Here is a 22,201-nt window from a genome sequence, read left to right as displayed (position 1 = left end):
AATTGCTTTAACCAATGTCAGATAGCATTATCTGAAGGTAGATCTTTCCCATACTGAGTTCTGTAACGACGCTGCGCTGTGATAACGGACTTTGTTTTGAAAAACCAAAGTACGATATTGCCTTCTCTTGAACAGTTGCCATTTTGAAGTAATGCCGTCAATATCTCTCAGACATCAGTGCGGCGAGTACAGCATTTTTGAATTACACTTTCATATTCCATAAGCAGTTTTATTTTGTTGTTTCTGATTTGAAAATTATAGGCCATGGAAACCCTGACAATAATTTAAAATTGCCCTGTATTTTATTTTATTGTACAGACAGTGTATCTTATCTTATTATCAGTTTAATTTTAATCTGGTTCCTACTGTACTATTTTATTTTAATAAAAGTTTATAACAGTTGGTGTATGAGTGCAGTTATTATGAACTTGAACATCCAAACCCCAAAGGCCTGTATTGAAGAATTGGAATAATCACCTCCTTATCCTTGCTAGAAAAATTCCTGTATATGATGATACCTATTCTAAAGGATAAACAACCTTGCCAACCCTATGAGCTGTACTAGCAGCCTGTCTGCCCTGTTCAGAAAACTTCATATCTGACTGCACAATTTTGCCCTGGTCCTTTTCATTTCCCACTACTCCGAGCATAGTACCACACAGTTGGTGTGTTACTCTGGGGTTACTGCTACCTATATGCAGTACTTTGCATTTGTCAATGTTAAATTTTAATTGCCATTTCTCAGCCCATCTGCCTAATTTTTGTAGATTCTATTACAGTAGCATACTGTCATTAACCACCCTGCTGACCTTTGTATTGCTGCTCACTTGGACATTAAGCCTGATATGCCTTCATCAATATCATTAATGAATATAGGAAAAGAACAAAAAAGAACAATGGGCCCAGCACTGAACCCTGGGGGGGCTTCACTAATAACATTAGTCCATGAAGAGCAATGTGCATGAATGATCACTGTGTCTTCTACCACCCAACCATCCCTTTATCCATAACAGTAACTTCCCTTAAGGGCAATTTACTGCTATGGATAAAGGGATGGTTGCTGGATACTCCAGTTTGTACAGCAGTTTATGTGCAACAGTATCAAAGGCTTTCCTGAAATCCAAGTATATGATATCACAATTATTTTTTGCATCCAGTTTCTTTGTGACTGCATCATAGTGTCCGATCAGATTGGTCAGACAAGGTTTTCCCTTCAAAAACCCAAGTTGTGTCTGAAGTATAACTGCACTTCTGTCTAGAGATGGTCCTGCATATGTTTTTTAACCAATGACTCCATTATTTTCTCTGGTACAGAAGTTAAGCTAACAGGTCTGTAATTACTTGCACCGTTGATCCTCTTTGTGAATTGGGAATACTTAGTTGTTGAATATTCTGTGATTTTCCAATGCTAATATACATAGAAAGTGATGCCATTGACATTTTATTGGAGGAAATGAAGAATAAGACTAACATTTAAAACTTTAATTTATCACTGTCTGCTCTGTCAAGGTATCACCTAAATCTAAAAATGTCTGTGTGCTCAGAAGTTATATTATGAAAATTTTATATAATTATTTTATTTTCAGTATGGTTATTAATGAACTTTATTTTATTAGCTCATCATGAAGAACTTACAGCTACAATGCAAGCTTTTAGCAAGATATCATTACGGATAACGAGTAAGTGTTTTTGTCTCTGAATAACTGTTTCTTATACATAACAGAATAAAATAACAACCAGAAAGATATAGATTTCAAAAAAAAACAGAAAGATATATACAGTGGATTCCTGTTATTTGGGGCAAATCTTAAAAAACAGAACCCAATCGAGAAAATAGCCAGGATTTACTTCGCTTAATTGGGACAATGTGCCATTTAATCGGGGCAGGAGACCGCAGCACTGGAGATTACCCTACGATTGTCTCCAACCGTACCACATGGTTCGATTGGATTTCTGGAGGTTACAACCATTAAACAATTAGCAGTCACCTGTTTATTGGGCTTTCTGTTAGTGCAATCTATCATAAACGGATAGGAAACTCGATCTTATTGAATTTGCGATAATACCGACAGCTGGAATTCTGTGGGTTATTATGGTGAAATGTATTTACACTTCCATGAAATCTTGAATCATATAAAAAAAATTAATTTTCAGAGTCTTCTCTTCATTTCTATTTTTAAAGCTTCTTAACTTGTTACGCCATTCTCACTTACGCGTATTGTGTTACTTGAAATTTGTGTGTGCCGTGTTCTTTGTTATTGATTGCTTATCTTTTTACTGTTTTAAATTTTAACCCCCACCCACAAATGTCAGTGAACAGAAATGTCAACTAGTTAGTATGTACATATCACAGTATGTATTAATTATTCCGATTATCACGTATATTCTTCCGATTTTCATATATTATTTAATTTTTTTAATTGGTAAGGTAATAAAGGGTGAATTTGTGCTTAATATGTTTTTACTTTTATAGCCTGTGGATAATCGCTGTTTAATAGAATTAAAATTCAGTTCACAAATGTGATCACAATGACCGGCGCTTACTACACTTCGCATAGTGAACGGTACTTTACTACGGTGACTCCATCGTAACGTGATTTGATTGTACAGTGAACCAGTTGTAAAGCGAGGGTCCATTGTATTTTAACTATTTACGTGAAACTTCAGATAATTGGGACAGCCGCTTAATCGGGCCAAAACGCAGTAGTCCCGATGTGTCCCAAATAACCGGAGTTGACTGTATATATATTATATATATTTCATTTTTATGTACTTACAAGTATATATATTTTAATGGTAAACTCAAATATTAAATGTTTTTGCAATCTATAATACTCGGGGATTCAGAACACATGTGGAATTCACAAACACTTGGGGAATAGCAACCCCAAAATAACTTATATACTTAGTGGAGTTGAATTAAAAACAGTAGAAGAAGAAAGGGATCTGGGGGTTATTGTACAAGTGGATATGAAGTGCTCTGTGCAGTGTAAATGGGTGACTAGGAAAGCTCATGGTGGTCTGTCGATGATTTATTGAAGAATAGTGTGTAGAGATAGGGAGGTCATGTATATGGAGACCTCATTAGAAAAAAGACATTGAACTTCTTTAGGGGCTAAAGATGGGCAACTTGCATGGTGAGATTGGCAAAACGATAATTGTATGAGTGAGACTGATTATATGGTCCATAGAGCTTGAAAGTTTGTAAAGTTCTGAGAGGTTGTCATTAAAGTTTATAAGGTTCCGAGAGGTCGTCATTGAAGTTTATAAGGTTCTAGGAGGGACTAGTAAAATGAATGAAGGCAAAATTTTAACTGTTATAAAGAATTCTAGACTTATGAGCCATAAATTCATATTAGAGGAAAAGAGGTTTAGTTGTATTACCCTGAAGACTGCTGATTACACAATTGGCTGTGGGAGTGGAAGCCTCACTTTCCTGTATTCATGAGGAAGTCACTACAGAGATATGTTTTAAGAGGCAACTATTCTTTAATGTTTTGTCCAGTAGCCCCCAACTTGCTCAGTGTTCAACAAAATTCTCTTAGTTCTTTGTGTAGGGAGCTATGTAATTTGCCTTGCTGGTGGACAAAGGTTGGTGAACTGTGGTGTTGAACAAATGGACTATGTTCAAAAGGCTTTGTTTTTGTTGCAGGATCAGCAAGTCTATAAATGTATTGAGGATTCTTCCATTAAAATTCTTAAGAATTTAGAATCCAAGGTAAATGAATTACTTTATTCATGGTTTTATTGATAAGAAAATTAGTAAATATGTTCACTGGAAGCTTCATGTGACAGGGTGCTAGCTTCCCCAGTTCTATGGTTTGCCAAAAACATGCAAACTGGGCATTCCTCTGCATCTGTTGCTTGTTGTAGCACTTCACCATATGAGCTTTCTAGACATATTGCTGGTGTGCTTTCACCACTTTTTGGTAAAACAGACTATGTTTGAAATAGTAGTGTTCATTTCCTGCAGATCATTATAAGGATTTTAACATACTGGAGGATCAGCTCTCTCTGGGTACATCTATTCCGATACAGCCAGCGATTGCTTTCACTAGGTGACGGACAGGGATTCCATGTTGAAAGGCAGGACCTCACTCTCTGTAAATGATGTCTACGATGCCTTAAACATTTTTTTATCTAGCTGCACAGTCGTGTTCATTGATTCCTTGTATCGCAGATTCAGGGTACAGCTATGGGTTCTCCAGCGAGTGCTCTCTCATAGATAATATTATCATGGAGGAAGATGTATTTTTGAATCTACTGGTGTCAGTTAGGCTCTGGCAAAGATATAGGGATGATATGTTCATGGTCATTCCTCACAGGTCAGAAGCACTGCTCTTCCAATATCTCAATTACATATCCTCTTATATCCCTTTTACTATGGAGTTAGAGGTAGATTATGATCTTTCATTTCTAGATGTCTTAGTTTGGCATGTGGGTTCCTGTTTTTTGGTAACCTCAGTATATAGAAAATTAATGTGCCAAGGACAGTTCACCAATTATAAGTCAGCACATGTTCCATGATATTTGCAGCTACACAGACAGTAGTGAGTTTGTTGCTCTGCTTATATTCCTCACTATTCGGTGTATCTTGTATGTCTTGCTAGGGTGTTGTGACGCTAGCATATTGATTGTGTGAAGTTCCCTGGCAGAAAGTTGTAGTCAGTGATTTCTAGAGGTCAAATCTGTCACTCCCTTACTTGAAATGTGCAGATTCAGTTAATTGGATCACATACCCAGATTGTGGGATGTGTTATATTGGTGAGCCAGATTGAAGGCTTTGCAATTGCATCACGGAACATGAAGGGAGGCTATTTGTCGGCTCAACTTTGCCTGCCCTGCTGTTGCCGAACATTATTGGTACGAGCAGCACATTAATTGTAACTCACATTCCAATGTTAAAATTTTGGTTGGTGCATATGATTCTCATCATTGCTCCTGTTGCTCCATCATTGTTCCATAGGCAGCAAGTGAGTACATTGAACCATTAAGGCTAATTATGCAAGCATCACTGGACTCAGAAAATATTCTGTTGGATTGGAAAAGTGCCAACGTATCGCCAATATATAAAGGTGGTTCTAAGAGTGTAGTGGGAAATTACCGGTCAGTCTAACTTCAGTAGTATGGAAAATCATGTAGGCAATGATCATGGGTGGAATTCGGGATCATTTAGATAGAAATGGAATTCTGAAAGATGCACAGCATGGCTTTGTAAAGGGAAAATCATGTTTAATGAATCTGGTTAGCTATTTTGACAGGGTCACTCATGAGCTGGATTTAAGGAATAATTTCAACATTGTTTATTTAGATTTCAGCAAAGCATTTGACTCAGTCCCACATGAGCGGTTACTTTATAAGCTGGAACAGGTTGGAATCACAGGAAAAATCCTTATATGGATAGCAAGGATGGCTTCAGGGTAGGAGGCATGGTTATTCTTCAGATTGGGTTAATGTAAGAAGTGGGGTTCCCAAGGATCAGTATTGGAACCACTGTTGTTTTTTATCTTCTGAAATGACATCAATGAAGAGATAGGAAGCGTGATGTCTAAATTTAAAGATGATGTAAAGATCGATAGAGTAGTTAATGACCACTGCCAAGTATAATTGTTGTCGCGAGTTGCCAAGTGGTAATGATCATTTCTTCAGATTGACCTAGATAGACTTCAGGGATGGTCAGAAAAGTGGCAGCCATGCTTTAATTCAGAAAAATGCAAGGTCTTACACTTGAGGAACAGCAACCCCAAAATAACTTATACACTTGGTGGAGTTGAATTAAAGTCAATAATGTGGAAGAAAGGAATGGGTGTTATGATACAGTTAGACATGAAGTTCTCAGAGCATTATAGACAGGTTGCAAGGAAGGGCCATGGTGTCCTGTCAATGATTTATCGAGCATTTTATAGTAGAGATAAGGATGTCATAATCCCACTGTATAAGGCTGTTATTAGACCACACTTGGAATACTATGTTCAAGTGTGGAGACCTCATCTAAAAAAAAAAAAGAAATTGAGCTTCTTGAAAGTGTCCAAAGATGGGTAACCTGCTTGGTGAGATTGGTAAAATGGTGTCCATATGAGGAAAGATGTTGAATATGTGGGTTGCACAGCTTGGAAACTAGGCACCTTAAAGGAGAGACTTGATTGAGGTGCTTAAGGCTCTGAGAGGTAAAATGAATGAGGACAAAATTTTTAAGGTTATAAATGATTCTAGAATTAGGGGCCATAAATTCAAGTTATTGGTGGGGGGGAGATGTTAGACTGTGGATTGTAGGAAGTTTTATTTTAGCCAGCAAGTTATAAATTATGGAATAATTTACCTATATGGGTGGTTGAGGCTGAACAGCCTGGGGAAATTCAAAGGTCAGCTGGATAGTTACCTACAGGAGGAGGGAAATGCATACGTTGTCTGTTTCCTTTTCTTTTATTATTTATTAATTAATTTTTTATTATTTTCTCTCTTTTTTTTTTTTTTTTTTTTTTTTTTTTTGGATAGTGCAGCACAAGCCTTAGGCTTCCTTGCACCATATAGCCATTACTAATATAGCTCTGGTGAGTTCCAACATTAATTGCAATTGTGGAACCCATATACGCCCTATAATGGAAGTGGTTATTTTACAGCATGATGAAAGATGCCAAGGTTATAATGTGGCATATGTACATTGGCCTCCTTCCTCAGAGTCCTGCTTCTGTTGTTTTGTTCCCCCACCTTTTTTTTTTTTTTACCGTTTATGATCTGCATTGGTTTGTTGTGTATATGTTGCTGCAGAATATAGTCATGTATGTATGTCACTAGATCTGCACTACTTGTCTTCTAAGTTGATAAAGGGGCACATTGCTCCAAAAGCTACTTAATGTATATTTTGTTTTCGTTCTTATTGCTTGTAGTAGTATATTTTTGACTTTTACATTTATCTGTATTTATTTATTACTATTCCTAATAAGTTTTCATGCATTATATTTTATTTTTTCTGTATTTTTAATAAAGTTTTATTCTATACTTTTATTTTTGTCGTTAGTGACAAGATTTGTTTCAGTAGGAATAATTGCATTAAAGTCAAAATTCTATTATGAGATCAGATGTTTTGTAAACTCTAATACCCTTGGCTGACTGGCTCCCATTTGTTATTCTTGTACTCTTCTATAGGTTATTGCTGATGAAGTACACAAGGAGCATTAGAGTTTATGAAACATCTGATTTAGTAATATAATTTTAATGCAGTTATTCATGGCGTGTTTCCTATGTTTCTCCATTGGACAAGCCTAAATTAACATGTAACTCAGCAACCTTAAGCTGAGTTACATGTTAATTTAAATTAGCAAGTGTATAACTGCTGTGAAGTACTTAGTGTGAAGTGCCTTTTTTCATCCTTCATACTTTTTCATATTTAATTACAGTAGGAAATTAACTGGAGAGAAGTGTTTAAGGAACTAGTGGTGGATATCTAAGGAGTTTTAGTTGTTTGTATAAAGTAAGGTTTTCAAACTGGAAAGTGGAGTGTACTGTACTATCATCAGCAGAACTGTAGATGGGAGATAATAAAATAATTGAGGGAAGATCATTAATATATATAGGAGGAAAATAGCGAGTGAAAGAACAGAATTTTGGGGATAATCCAGCATTAGTAGAAAAGTTAGAATACAGAGCCACCTGCCATTACATCCATTGAGTGCTCAGATAAGATGCTGGCTACTTGGTTACAAAAATTGGAAGCCAGGGTGCAAGACAGCAGCTTGCTTAGGTCTTTCCAAGGCTTTCAGTCATGTTTGTCGCAGAGTTGGCAGATATGATTGAAGGTCCTTAGAAACATTAAGTTAAGACAATTGCTTGAGTTTATCTGGTCTTTTTCTGTGAAAAAATTTGTCCACAAATAAGTAATATCAGCAATAATACCACCTGAATTGATGGAATCCACATTTACCATTGTTAATTTGATGGCAGAGGTCACCACTACAATAGGTTGAGGAAAAATAAGACATTGATAAGCTTGTCATTGGATGAAAATGCAATACGACTAGCAGGATGTACTAGAACTGGAAGTATGCATGGGTAGAAGTTGGAACCAGTGGCTTTGGTGCGAGACCAGGCAGCTTAAGTGGTTTTCACCTTAAGGTGCTGCAACAATTCCAGGGGTGCCACGTAATTTGGATTTAAGTTACTTAAACTTATTTTTTTAAAAAATTTATATATTTATTTCATTATAAAAAGGTGTACTGTATCTTTTTAATTTTGTGGAATCTATAATTGATGTTTATTTAGTACCTCTATATGAAGAATAAAATTATTATTATATATATATATATATATATATAATTTGAATAATAGCTTTAAAAAGTTAGAATGAAATAAAATGAGATAAAAAAATAAATAAATATAAAGCTATCATTAGAGGCAGCAAAATGCACATCCTCCACATGATGTCCATTGCATAACAGATAATTAATATAAAAATAAAAATAAAATTAATACATATGCCAGTAGCATGGCAAAAAATTAAATGAATAGGGAGGGGGAAGTAAAGGTAACACGACTGAAACTGTAGCCAAAAGACTTCAAATAATTTAGAAGTTCAATTAAATCCAATTAATGATAAATCCATTTTAATTTTAAAATATAAAGGTGCCACTAAATTATATAATAATTTAGTGGCACCCTCCAAGTAAGGTACCAGTTCCGAGAGACGGGACTAAACGAACTACAAAAATAAAACAAATTAACAAAATAATAGACTGACCATTATGCCCCATATCGAAGGAGGACCACGAGACCAATAATGGTCATGGAATTGCTGCATTTCAATCGCTAGGCAAATTGTCGCAAAGGCGAACTGATCGAAGGACCAAAACCACCCCTTCATCCTCCGATCGATCCACAAATGCAGAGGATTTGCATGGTGGTGGTTGTGGTCCTTATGCAGCGAGAAATAAAGTATAGAACAGACCAGCACTCCAGAGCAGAGCCACTTTAGCCATTTTTTGCTCTACAGTTTTGCTATGCTACTGGCATATGTATTATTTTGATTTTTATATTAATTATCTGTTATATATATAATTTGTATTATGAATTGTAATTTTTGTTTATAGTTATATTATTTTAATGATTATCATATAAGATATTTTTTTAATATTAGGGATATATATATATATATATATATACACACACACACACATGCAGAGAGAGAGAGAGAGAGAGAATTGGATCAAACAGGCAGAAAATTGAGTAGGGATGCCACAAAATAAAATAAATTACTTAGGGGTGCCGTTATTAAAAAAAAGGTCGAAAACCACTGCTGTAGTACAATGTTGAGAGGAATGGAGAATGAAAAATACCTGGGGTTAATTGTTAGCATTAGCATTAGTAGAGGCATTTGATGCAAGAAAGCAAGCTTATGCAGCATCAGCCAAAAAATTAAAAAAAATAAAAAATAAAAAAAATAAAAAATAAATAAATAAAAAATAACCACTTCCACTTCACCCCTCTGTTTGTTCGAAATACCTGTCCAGCTGAGCCTTAAACTTATTTAGGCTATCAACTTCCACCACAAGGGATGGAAGTCTGTTCCACCAACCAACCACCCGCTGACTAAAGGCAAATTTCCGCACGTCTATCCTACAGCTGTCTTTTCTCAATTTGAATTTGTCACTACAAGTTTGGTGTTTGTAACAGCCACATGCTGCTTAGGCATAACCAAATTATCAGTTTTAAAAAAGATGGTCTTGTAGGTTAGTTGTTAGTTAAATGAATTTGATAGCTTTTTAAATTAAGTCAAAGCTAAAATAACAAAGTTAGGAGCATTAAATTCTCAACAAAATCAATATTGTTCAATATGTATTTTTTATTATATAGAAAAACTAATATCTTTAAGTGAAAAGTGAATAATTCATTAGTATCTATATAACAATTTGCTGATGTTCCTCCATTACTTGAATAACTGAAAGACTAAACAGGCTCTTAATCTGATTCATTTTGCAGTGGGTTTTATTTAGCAGTAAATTTAAGAAAACAAAATTCACAAAAAAGTTTTCTGACTGATTTTCAAATCCATTTACTTTGAAGAGAAGACAATTCATTAGCTTTTGTCATCACAATCAACAAATCTCATGGTCAGATTTTCATTGGTATTTTTGCTTATGGACAACTTTACATAGCAATTTCCAGGTCCAGATAATTTTTGTGCAATAATTGTGATTTTTTTTTTTTTAAAGAATTTTTATCCCAGTCTGTCCCACTGACACATAAGCTAGCAAAGAGAGCAGTGGGGAAGGATTTTGTAATTACTTCAATCCTTGAGGTTGTCACAGACATTCTCTCAGATATGCCAGACAAGCTGTACTTGCTACGTGGGAGTCTAAAACGCTGATGGAACTGATATTCGGGTGACATTCAAGTCAAGTGGACCCAATTTTCGCAAATTCTGGATGGTCTGTGACAGTCAAATGCTCTGCTTGCACCTTCACAATGGTGGGACTGTTAGTAATCCTGCATATAACCTCCATGCACAAGCACACTGGGTGACCACCGAGGTGTGAACCAATGAAAGCAGGGGTCGAGGTGTGGCGCCCACACCACATGGAGGAATGCCGCCCCTCTGTGTTACCAGTCAATACTAGGTGGTAAATGACTCTCATCAATTGGTGCAATACCACCACTTTGCTTATTGGAGGCTTGAAGTGGTGGAACCCATGTTTAGTCTCCAGAGCTATTTGGAATCTCCTCTTTTCGATCTTCTCTGGCTTGAAATCTCTCTACCTCATTGTGTCAAATTCATTTCTTGCCTCTACCGTTCTTCCAACTCTACTAATCACTTGGAGCTCTTTGACTTCCTCTCTTTGCAACTTCACTTTCTCCAGTCCAACTTTTCTAACAGCGAGGTAATTTTCCTTGGTGATTTTAATATTCACAACTCCAGCTAGCTTCCATTTTCTAGTCATATTGACCCAGCTGGTCGAGATGCTGAGGTTTTTGCAATTACTAATGACCTTGCACAGATTGTTCATTTACCTACAAGAATACTGGACAACCCTAACCATACAGCCAACATGCTTGATCTTTTTCTCACAAACAACCCTTCTAAGTACACATTCAAAGTGATTGGTCCGTTATGCACCTCAGATCACAACTTAATGATTGTCTCTTCTCCGATGGAGCCTCTATCTCATGGCTAATCCCAACCTTGTGTTGTTTGGCATTACAACAATGCAAAATAGGATGACCTGCGAGATTTCAGATTTCTTTTCATCTTTTTCTTGGTTGGATTACTGTTTCAAAACTTGTGATGTCAACATTTGCTCAGATCGTGTCAGTGAAATTATTCTTGTAGGAATGGAATCCTTTATTCCGTACTCCGCTTTAAAATATCGTCCTTTATCTAAACCTTGGTTTTCCAATAAATCTGCTAAGGCTGTTCAAGAGAAGAATGTTGCATATTGTAATTGGCTTCTTTCCAATTCTTCAGTGTTCATTTTCTGCCTACACCAAAGCTCGCGACAATTGAAAAGCAGTTATTAATCAGTCCAAGCTAGATTTTCAACAGGCTAAGAGTAGAAAACTTGTTTCTTGTCCTAATGGTAGCCGATCATTCTGGTCTCTTGCCAAAGCTATTGGCTGCAACTTTTGCCCATTTCTGCTCCCACCTCTGTCAAAACCAGATGGTTCTGTTGTCACTTCAACCAAGGATAAAGCTGATCTGCTAGCATTCCATTTTTCTTCCAACTCATGTATTAATGATCTTGGTAAAACACCTCCCACTATTCCCAACACTTTCCATTCAATGCCTCCTGTGGTCTTCTGTCAGAAGGATTTTGACGAATCTTGATGCTAAGAAAGTTCTAGGTATTTCTCCACTTGTTTTTAAAACCTGTGCTTCTGAACTTACTCCTGTTTTTTGCTGCTTTTTTTTTTTCACTTTGTTATTCTAAAGGTGTTTTTCCTTCTGCTTTGAAATTTGCTCATATCCAGCCAGTCCCAAAGAAGAGAGACAAATCTCTCCCGTCCAATTATTGTCCCATTGCAATTACTTCTACTTTTTCTAAAATAATGGAAAAATCAATTAACCGCCAACTCTTAAACTACCTAGAAACCATCCGTCTGATACAATCGCCAGTATGGATTCCATCAGTGTCGATCTACTGGTGATATTCTGATTTATCTTACCCATATATAGATAAATTCAACGGAAAAGTTTGGTGAAACACAAGCAGTTACTCTTGACATCTCAAAGGCTTTTGATCGTATTTGGCATAAAGGTCTTCTAAACAAGCTTCCATCTTATGGTTTGCCAACTGTTTTTTGTAATTGGTTATCCAGTTTTCTCTCTGATCGCTCACTGAGGGTGATGGTAGATGGCTCTCTGTCTTCTAACTTCTCCACTAATTCTGGTGTCCTCCAAGGTTCAGTTCTTTCCCCCACTCTTTTCCTCTTGTATATTAATGACCTTCTTCCATTGACTGGAAATCTTATCCATAGTTTTGCCAATGATAGCACATTGCATTCCACTTTCCATTTTGAGAAACCTTGCCCTGCTCAATCAACTTCAACTTCTCGAATATCCACTAGCAATTCCTTAAATTCCGATGTACAGGTAATTCTCCAGTGGGGTAAAGACAACTTAGTTGATTTCAGTCCTTCTGAAACTGTCTTGTCTTATATCTTGCAAAAAGGATTCTTCTGCTCCTATGCTTATCTTTGGTGACACTCTGATTTCTAGGCAAAATAATATATCTCTTTTGGGGATTACCCTGACTTCTAACCTCTCTTGGCACAAGCACATTACAAATATTGCTTCCTCTGCATCTAAAAAACTTGGTTTTCTCTTTCGCTTTCGGCGTTACTTTTCTTCGAAACAGCTGTTCACTCTGTAGAAATTGCAAATCCGCCCTACCATGGAATATTGTTCCTACATCTGGGGTAGTGCCTCCAAAACCTTTCTCAGGTTTCTAGATTCCATTCAGAAGAGGGCAGGCCGACCGGGCTAGCCGGGTGGGTAAAGTGCCTACCTAACAACCCAAAGGTCACGGGTTCGAATCCCGCCTCGGGCTTGGATCAAAGTACTGCAAAAACCTTGGGAGGTGCATTATGGCCACAGAAGCCGATGCGCCAACAACTAGCAAAAAAAAAAAAAAAAAAAACAGAGGGCAGTTAGGTTAATTAATGATGCCTCTCTAACAGAGTTTCTTCACTTGCTGACTCATAGATGTACTGTTTCTGCTGCGTGCCTTTTCTACAGATACTTCCATGGGCACCGTTCTTCTGAATTGGCTTCTATAATTCTCACTCTCTCTTTCAAAAGAGTCCGAACACGTGTCGCCACCAGCCAACATCCATTTACTTTCCAACTTCAAACTCACAGAACCAACTTTTCATCTTCCTTGTTTATTCATTCAACTGCCTTTTTCTGGAACAACCTTCATATGTGTGGCGCCTCCATAGTCAGGTGGGCAGGAGCAGCAGTGCGTAGCACTCGCTTCTTGATTAGACCGGGGTTCGAGCCCGTGACCACCAAATACGGAGGATGCAGAAAGGTCAGGGAATGACCACTGCATATCCCCGGAGCAATATGGCCTTAGTTGCTAATGCTCCTAAAAACCAAATAACAAACAAACAAACAAACCTTCATATGTATTTCCTGAAAATTACAGTCTACAGAAGTTCAAGTGTAATGTCAACAAATGTCTTCTTTTGTCTTCTCAACCTCCAACCCAGCATGGTACTAAGTACTATAAGTTCTAATACCTCTCGTGTTTGGGGTTTACATAAAAAAAAAAAATCTTTACTTCTCTGAAACAGTTTTGATGAAATATTCACCATGGTTATTGTAGTCTTATCATAATTATTAAAAATATGTATAAATGAACTGCTGTTAAGTGGTGGTTTGCTTTTTTTTTATTGCTTTTTGTCTTTAGCTTCAAGAGAAAGTATGCAAGAAGTGAAGCGCAAATTATCTACCTGCAAGATGCTACTTCATTGTAAAAGAGATGAACTAAAAAAATTATGGTTGGAAGCTGTTGAGCATAAACATGTGTTAAACTTACTTAATGAAATGTAAGTTTAAAATTTTTGTGTTGTGCATGTAATGAATTTTGATAAGGTCAGAATTTTTTTATGAAGACATTTCACAGTTTGGTTTCTTTTTAGACCATTTTTTTGCAGATAATTCTTAAAAACAAAATGTGTTAAAGTTAAAAAAAAAAAAAAAAAAATAGTAGGTGTAAAAAGTATTGAAATAAATATACTTCATTATATCCAAAATAGTAATACCAAAATATTAATTATTCTTACATTGATACATTGAATATGGAATGAAATATAATGAAAGTTCTCTAATAATTTCTAAAATTTCAGAGAAAGTTTAGTAGAAGTTCCTGAAAAATTAGACAACTATATGCAGAAAAGGCATTATCTTCATGCTACTGAGTTGCTTGTGTCATCTGGTGAGTGATTTTATTATTTAATTGGTTAAGATATGTGCAATGTAATTATAAATCAACAGGGATTACCTTTATTTTAGATATAGGAAGCTTCTTTTCCAACTCTCCTAGTCCAACTCACTAATAATTCTTGAGGATGGCGATATCTATTTTGTAAAGTAGATGGGACATCTTCCCCACTGTCAGAACTGTAGTGTTCAGACCATGCGGTCTCAACAATGAGCACTCATGGCTGCTGTCTACAAACACCATACTTCTGGCAGCATGGAAACCATTACTTGGATTGGCATAAAATTAGATTTTGAGGTTTAAACTGTTTAATAAATATAGACTGATTATTTCTTTCGGTCCTATAGCTGGACTTTAGAGTTTGATTTAGGGTTCTAATAAAATTGGATATGGGGGGGGGATTATTCTCTACATTCCTTAAGTCGGATTAGAACTTTTCAGGTGTCGTGTTCACAGGAACGGAGCAACTCACAATTAATTCGAAACTTTTGTCTTATATTGTAGTATTTGTTCTTCACGCATGCGTATAAGTGACCGATCATCGGACAATAGGAATGGCCTACGGATATTGATTGAAGTTTCATGTAGTTTCATCTACAAGATTCTCAAACAGGGGTTACCCGCTAACCTATATAAACAAAGTCAAAACAATAGCCCGTGATAAAATAAATAACAGCAACCTCGCAACAAACATTGCACAAAAATCTGACAAGACCAAAATACATTTCATCACAATTCCATATGTCGAGCACTGGTACAATAAACTTAATCAAATATGCAAGGGAATTGACATGAAAATCATAGCAAAACCCATGAATAAATTATACACATTCTTCAGAAATCGACCTTCAAACACCACATTCCAATCACAGCATGACCTTGTATACAGCATCCCATGCAAAAATTGCGACGCTGTCTATGTAGGATCTACCATGGGGGTGGCACAGCTTCTGTGCGGGCAGGTCATTCAAATGCATCGGAACTTTCGTTCCACGCAATAAGTGAACGACATTCATTCAGCTTTAATGAAACAAAAATTATAAATATTCAACACAACTATCACAAACTACTTATTTCAGGAACCTTAGAGATGAAACTACATGAAACTTCAATCAATATCCATAGGCCATTCCTATTGTCTGACGATTGGTCACTTATACGCATGCGTGAAGAACAAACACTACAACATAAGACAAAAGTTTCGGATTAATTGTGAGTTGCTCCGTTCCTGTGAACACAACACCTGAAAAGTTCTAGTCCGACTTAAGGAATGTAGAGAATAATCCACCCCCCGCCATATCCAATTTTATTAGAACCCTAAATCAAACTCTAAAGTCCAGCTATAGGACCGAAAGAAATAATCGGTCTATATTTATTAAACAGTTTAGACCTCAAAATTTAATTTTATGCCAATCCAAGTAATGGTTTCCATGCTGCCAGAAGTATGGTGTTTGTAGACAGCAGCCATGAGCGCTCATTGTTGAGACCGCACGGTCTGAACACTACGGTTCTGACAGTGGGGAAGATGTCCCACCTACTATTACAAAATAGATATTGCCATCCTCAAGAATTATTAGTGAGTTGGACTAGGAGAGTTGGAAAAGAAGCTTCCTATATCTAAAATAAAGGTAATCCCTGTTGATTTATAATATAATAGAATATAGGAATTATTGAGCATTTAATAGCTCTCAATTATCAAATTTATCAAAGTGCAATGTAATTAGACAATTATTTCACTTTTTGGCAAAAAGTGATGGGAACAAACCTTTGCAATTAATTAAAATTTGTATTGAGTAGTGTGTACATTATTCTGAAAATTATCTGTTATTCAAGTGGCAGATTTTACAATTAATTGTTGAAACATTTCTCCATTAGATCCTAGAACTGAATTTGATGAGAATGATAAAGGTATGTACACTAAAGTACTTTATTAGTTACCCGTACTTAATAGTGAGTAGGTTCTCCTTTAGCCCTTAGAACAGCCTAAATTCATCAATGAGGTATCAGAAGCATGCCATAGGGATGCTGGTCCATGTTGGCCCAATTGCTTCTCACAGTTCTTGTACATTGTATGGTGCAGATCCATTCCACTTTATGCCACAGGTGTTATGGAATTGATCCAGGGGAGGCCAGTGAAGAAGACTGAATTCAATCCCATGTTCCTGGAACCAGTTCTTTATAATTTTGGCCTTGCAACATATCACAGTATCCTGTTGGAATTACCTATTTGCAGAAAGATACACTTCAGTCATGGAGGAATGTGTCTGGTTTTAAATAATTTTGAGATAACTCATGCCATTGAAATGTTGCCTTACTAATATCAAGGAAGCTAATGTCCTCACAAAACCATTCCCACAAGTCCATTACACTGCCACTACCAACCTGCATTATTGACACTTGACTGGATGGTTCCATAAATGGTGTCATGCTGGTTTTGTCATATTTCACCCCCCCACACATTAGCATGAAACAGCAGGTGCTGAGATATGTCAGACCAGGCAACATTTTTTTCACTCTTTTCACTAGAGGGTTGGTGGCCTCATCCCACCTGCTATAACTGTACTTTCTTGTTTGCTGACAGGAATACAACTTTGTTCAATCATTGGTTGCAATATCCCATTCTTGAAAGGTATGATGAATTAGTCATTCTGAAATGACTGTCTAGTTACCTATGTTGTTACTGACTTGTTATTTGACTGACTGTAGCCTTTCTGTTACACTGCTCAAGTCTAGTCAGCATCCATTGGCCTCTCACATCAGCAACTATTTCTGACTACAGGATTTATTGGTTGGATGTTATTTAGTTATTGGACCAATCTTACTACACCCAAGGTACAATCACATGTGTGCAGAAACAAATTTCCATTGGGTTTCAGTTTCTGGGATACTCATACTGGTGTATCTCAGACTACCATGTTCAAAGTAATTTAATTCTTTTGTCTTGCCAATTCTTGCATTGAATTGCACACATTCAGCATGCATTTGTACTGCCCACTTGATTTATATCGCATGGTATGAATAAGCAATGATATTACTGAGGACGTGCTATCATTTAATGAATAGGGTAGATCTGTTTTATAAAGTGATTACTTAATGTATGCACAATGAAATTGTGATTAAAACTTTTCCTATTTTTCAGGAATAAAGCTAAAATTATGGCATATTTTTCAGGACTTTGAAATTCATTAGGGTTTCTTAAAAAGTAAAGCAAAATTTTTTTTTTTTTTCTGATTTAGAAGTCTAGACAAAAAAAAATTGAACTTAGTGTTACATTTCAACTTCCTCAGTGCTTCTGAGAGTCACAAACATATCTCAGATGGCAGTACAGATGTAGAATTTCAAATGGCTGCCAACTAAATGAGTATGTTATTAAATTTTTTTCTGTGTGGAGGGTGTTAGTAATGAGTTGCTCTATCATCTCCCACAGAATTTGTTACGTGGATAGATGTCATTGAGGATAATGCAAGTTGTCAGAGGTGATTATCCCTCTGTATAAGGCAATGGTCAGGCCACGCCTTGAGTACTGCGTACAGGTCTGGAGGCCTCATTTTAGGAAGGATGTAGATTTACTTGAGCGTATACAGAGAAGGGCAACAAGATTGGTGAGGGGAATGAAGGGATCCTCTTACCAAGAGAGGCTTAAGTTCTGCAAATTGCAGTGGCTGGAGACTAGGCACCTGCGCGGTGATCTGATTGAGGTATATAAGGCCTTGAATGGGTTGAGCATGCTGAATTCTGATGGGATCCTTCCACTTGTTCAGATTACGAATCTAAGGGAGCATAAATTCAAATTAAGAAAAGACAGATGTAGAATAGATGTGCGGAATGCCTTTAGCCAGCTGGTGATTAATTGCTGGAACAAACTTCCATCTGTCGTTGTGGAAGTTGATAGGTTGAATAAATTTAAGGAGGAACTGGACAGGCATTTGGAGAGAATGGTGTGTTTTTTTTTTTTTTTTTTTTTGTTGGCTGATGCTGCATAAGCTCATACATTTGCTTTCTTGCATCACATTCCACTACTACTTTCTGTCAAAAAATGATGAACCTGTCTCCTGAATTAGCAATATTATTTGGGTCAGTCATCAGGTAAGATTTGAAGATCTTTCCTCACAAGTTGGAATACCTTGTTGTAGTTGCCAAGTCATATATGTTTTAAACATGAAAAGATAAAAAAGCTCCTTTGTTTTTTAATATTTTAACATTAGGTTATCTAGATCATAAGTATAGCGTAGCTTAATTATCAGTCATTAGATTGTCTTTAAAACAAGTTTCTTCAAAAGAACTGTTTGAAATTGGATCATAATCCAGGATATCTAAAAACAGTGATGACAGGTGATGAAATGTGGTGTTATCTCTATGACCTACAGAAAAAAATATCAATCTTCTGAATAGTAGGTTCCTGTGTTTCTCAGGAAAAAAAAATTCATATTGACAGATTTAAAGATTAAGCTAGAATTATTATTTTGCTATAAAGCTTAATTTATTATGAATTGATACCAGGAAAGTCATACTCTTAATAAGAACAGTGTCTTAAAAATCATGAAGTGTGTGAGAGATACAATCAGAAGAAAGACCTTATATGTGGTCAGTTAAAATTGGAAATTACTTCATGGTAGTACTAGTCATTGTGCAACTTAATTTCTTAGTAACTTTCCAAACACTCTGCAGCTATCTTTCATCATCATCCGTATTCATCTGAGCAAATGTCATGGGATTTTTACTTTTCTCTCCAATTAAAGAATTGCCAATTGGACACTGAAAGTGACAAAATGCATTTCAAACTGAGAAATTTAGACAGCTATTAATGTCTACTACTTATAGCACCTCTCCTGCTCATTAGGTACAAATATAGTATTTTAATGCAGTCAAAGGTAATTGATGATTCTCAAAAACAAATTGCAGGAAATCACAGAAATTTGACCTTCCAATGGTTTGATCATAATGTCATGTCTGATGACTTATTTATATAAGTAGTGTGGAAATTATCTATAATAAGACAGTTAGGTGGAAAATCAGTTTGTTATGGTCAGTGTGTATTTAAGGTGCTGTTATTTTTAAAAGTTTGTAAAAGATGCATTGAACTAGCTGATTTTAATAGAGTATCAAGGTCTTATTTTATCTTAACTTATCTTCCTTCATGGATTAGGCGATCTGCCTGTTCTGATCTCGAAGAGGTTTGCCATCTTTTCTTTGGTCTTCCTCTGTCTCTCATAATAACTCATAAATAAAAACTCAAAGCTCTTTGAGCTTTGAGTTTTTATTTATGAGTTATTATGAAAGACAGAGGAATCAAGATATTTCTTAAAAAAAAAAAAAAAAAATGCTAAAAAGGTCCCGAAATATAATTTTTTTAGGAATGTGTTGCAGGTCTGAGTTGGTACTGAAAAACATCTCTCAGCGATGATTATTATCTTGTACATCTAGTCAGACAGCAAAGATGTCAAAAGCATTGTACTGTGACAGCTTATTTTCAGCTTATCATGACAGACATGAAAAGATACACTCAGAAAAAAAGATAACTATTCATTGCATCAATATAAGAATGATATAAACACTATATTTAATATTCCTATATGTAATTCCATAGGAATACGATAATATGATAAGTGTTTTTATTAAGTCTCTGAACTATAAATTTATAACAAATGTGAACGTGATTTTATAATGTAACTTATATAACATAATACATAATGTAACTTTATAGCATGGTATGTACTATTCTATAAAGTTACATAGCATAGTATGCTATAAAGTTATATATCATAGTATATTGCATAACCTGGAAATAGTGGAGCATATTTTTAATTTAAGTTTAAGCTAAAATCATGTCTCATACTGGAGCAACAAAGAAATGAGCTCAAAGTAGTGGAAATGCTTTGGCTTGGAAGAATTGATGAGGACAGTTCTATAAATAAAGGCTTGATATTATGGATTACCTATATGTATGTGAAGCCATCTGTATCAGGACATTACAGCTAAAAGAGATTCCTTTGTGTGTTCTCAATGCAAAGAATGTGGAGCGATTAAGTGCAAATCGAGCATTCTGATGGGGGAGACAAATATAGGCACTTGAAGAACAGGGTTGTTGACTCGAAGGAATTAGAACAAAGAGACCCATCAGACTCACTTGCCTAGCTTGACACTAGATCCTGCACTTATGTATCAGACAACACAGTGTCCCAGCAGCAGAAAGCACAGGAAGTTACTATTGTTGGCAGCTATTCTCAGAGCAACAGGAAATATCTTGTGCAAAAAGGATATATGGAATAGGAACAGGACATATTTGTCAGAATCAAAAGTTAATGATTTTGCAGAATAGTTATCTTTAGTGAGTGGCACTGATTTGTGTCCAAATCCAATTCATGGTCCAAAATAAGTTTTAGAGAAGACAAATGGATGAACTAAAGAAAAAGAAGTGAATCACAAACTTCTGGTGAAAGCGAACCTAAACAGGCCAAGTCAGCTGATATATCTAGGCATGTTATCCTTACTTGTATGAAAAGTCTCCTCTTTTCTTTTCCTTCTGACTTGAATAAAGCAGTTTGATTGTTTCATTAAGTGTTATGTCAATGTTTGAAAATCCAAACATAGCTGTTCAATCCAGCATACTTTACATCCCACGTACTCAGGCCATTACTACATTGAAGAATGTTATGTGCAAATTTGTTATGCCAACAGAGTTTCAGCGCCTCCGTAGCCAGGTGGGAAGGAGCAGTAAAGTGTAAAGTGTGTTTAGGGTCGAATGGCACCAGGGGGTTCCCCCATCTCTGCGTAGTTTACATTGTGGTGTGATACAGTTCATTGTAAAGGCCAGAGATTTAAAAGTATATGGATCTTGAGGTGTGTGATGTCGTGTACCGTTGTTCTTCTGGCCATTTAGCCGCCAGACCCCTGCTGAGGCCCGACGTTGCCCACACTTCGCCCCGTGGAGGCAGACCAGGTACCCAGTAGTTTACTCTGGCAGGTCCTGCCACCTAGTTTCCTGAGATTTCAGTGGTTAGGACCTAAAAAAAAAAAAAAAAAACAAACAAACGTTTGCGTGGGTTGATCGCTAGATTGAAAGACCGAAATGTGAGCGAACTTAATTTGGAACTATTAAATTTTGACCTGTGGGGTATACGCTGGCGAGCAGATAGAGAGGGAGAGGAGACTGAAGACTGGGGGGAGAAAGACAGAAGAAATGGGGTCAATAGAGAAGGCGACCCCATTAAAAGTCAGTGGGGCATGCCCATGCCCCACCAGGAGAAAATCAGGGTTGGGGAGGAGGCAGGAGGGGGCAGCCTCCTGCCTCCTCTACCGCCGAGGGAGGGGGAAAGAAAGATGGGTCCAGCAAGAGCGCCGGTACCGATTGCCATTATGGCTGGCATATGTAGAAAGCTCTGCGGTCTCATTGGGCTGGTTGGAATTCAGCTGAGTAGAAAGTCACTCGTGAGGCTGTGACCCGTCCATATCTGGTATGCACTTTCGTGGGTCAGGTCCGGTTCGTGTGATCCTCTTATCATGGGTTTATTATTATTATTATTTATTTATTTATTTATTTATTTTTTTCTTTTTTTGCTGTCATAGGATTCATTTCATGGTTGTTGCTGTTGCGGTGGTGGATTCGGGAGAGTCCGCCTTCTTGTGAAGAGGTCTTGCGCATATTGAGTGAAGGCACTATAGGTATCCTTTTCAGTTAGTATCAGATATTCCTGGTCTCGTAGCATTATTTGGATGGTGGTTATAAATCGGCAGCGGAGATCCTCGTACAGTGGGCAGTCATACAT

At 36.6% G+C, this 22,201-nt stretch overlaps 1 protein-coding gene across 1 annotated transcript in view; it reads left to right on the top strand.

Moving 5' to 3' along the window:
* Sec8 (exocyst complex component secretory 8) overlaps window positions 1-22,201 on the top strand; it is a 416,647-nt gene that overhangs the window by 58,912 nt on the left and 335,534 nt on the right. Inside the window, exons 4-6 of the mRNA XM_090385352.1 lie at window positions 1,617-1,679; window positions 13,902-14,040; window positions 14,341-14,429. Coding sequence (XP_090241478.1) covers window positions 1,617-1,679; window positions 13,902-14,040; window positions 14,341-14,429 — 291 coding nt within the window. The remainder of the gene's footprint in view (window positions 1-1,616; window positions 1,680-13,901; window positions 14,041-14,340; window positions 14,430-22,201) is intronic.

This window comes from Mastigoproctus giganteus, chromosome 11 (assembly GCF_048544385.1).
Source record: "Mastigoproctus giganteus isolate SK-2022 chromosome 11, ASM4854438v1, whole genome shotgun sequence".
Lineage (NCBI taxonomy): Eukaryota > Metazoa > Arthropoda > Arachnida > Uropygi > Thelyphonidae > Mastigoproctus > Mastigoproctus giganteus.
The sequence above is the reverse complement of the archived record's forward strand: the minus strand, read 5'-3'. Positions and strand labels throughout refer to the sequence as shown.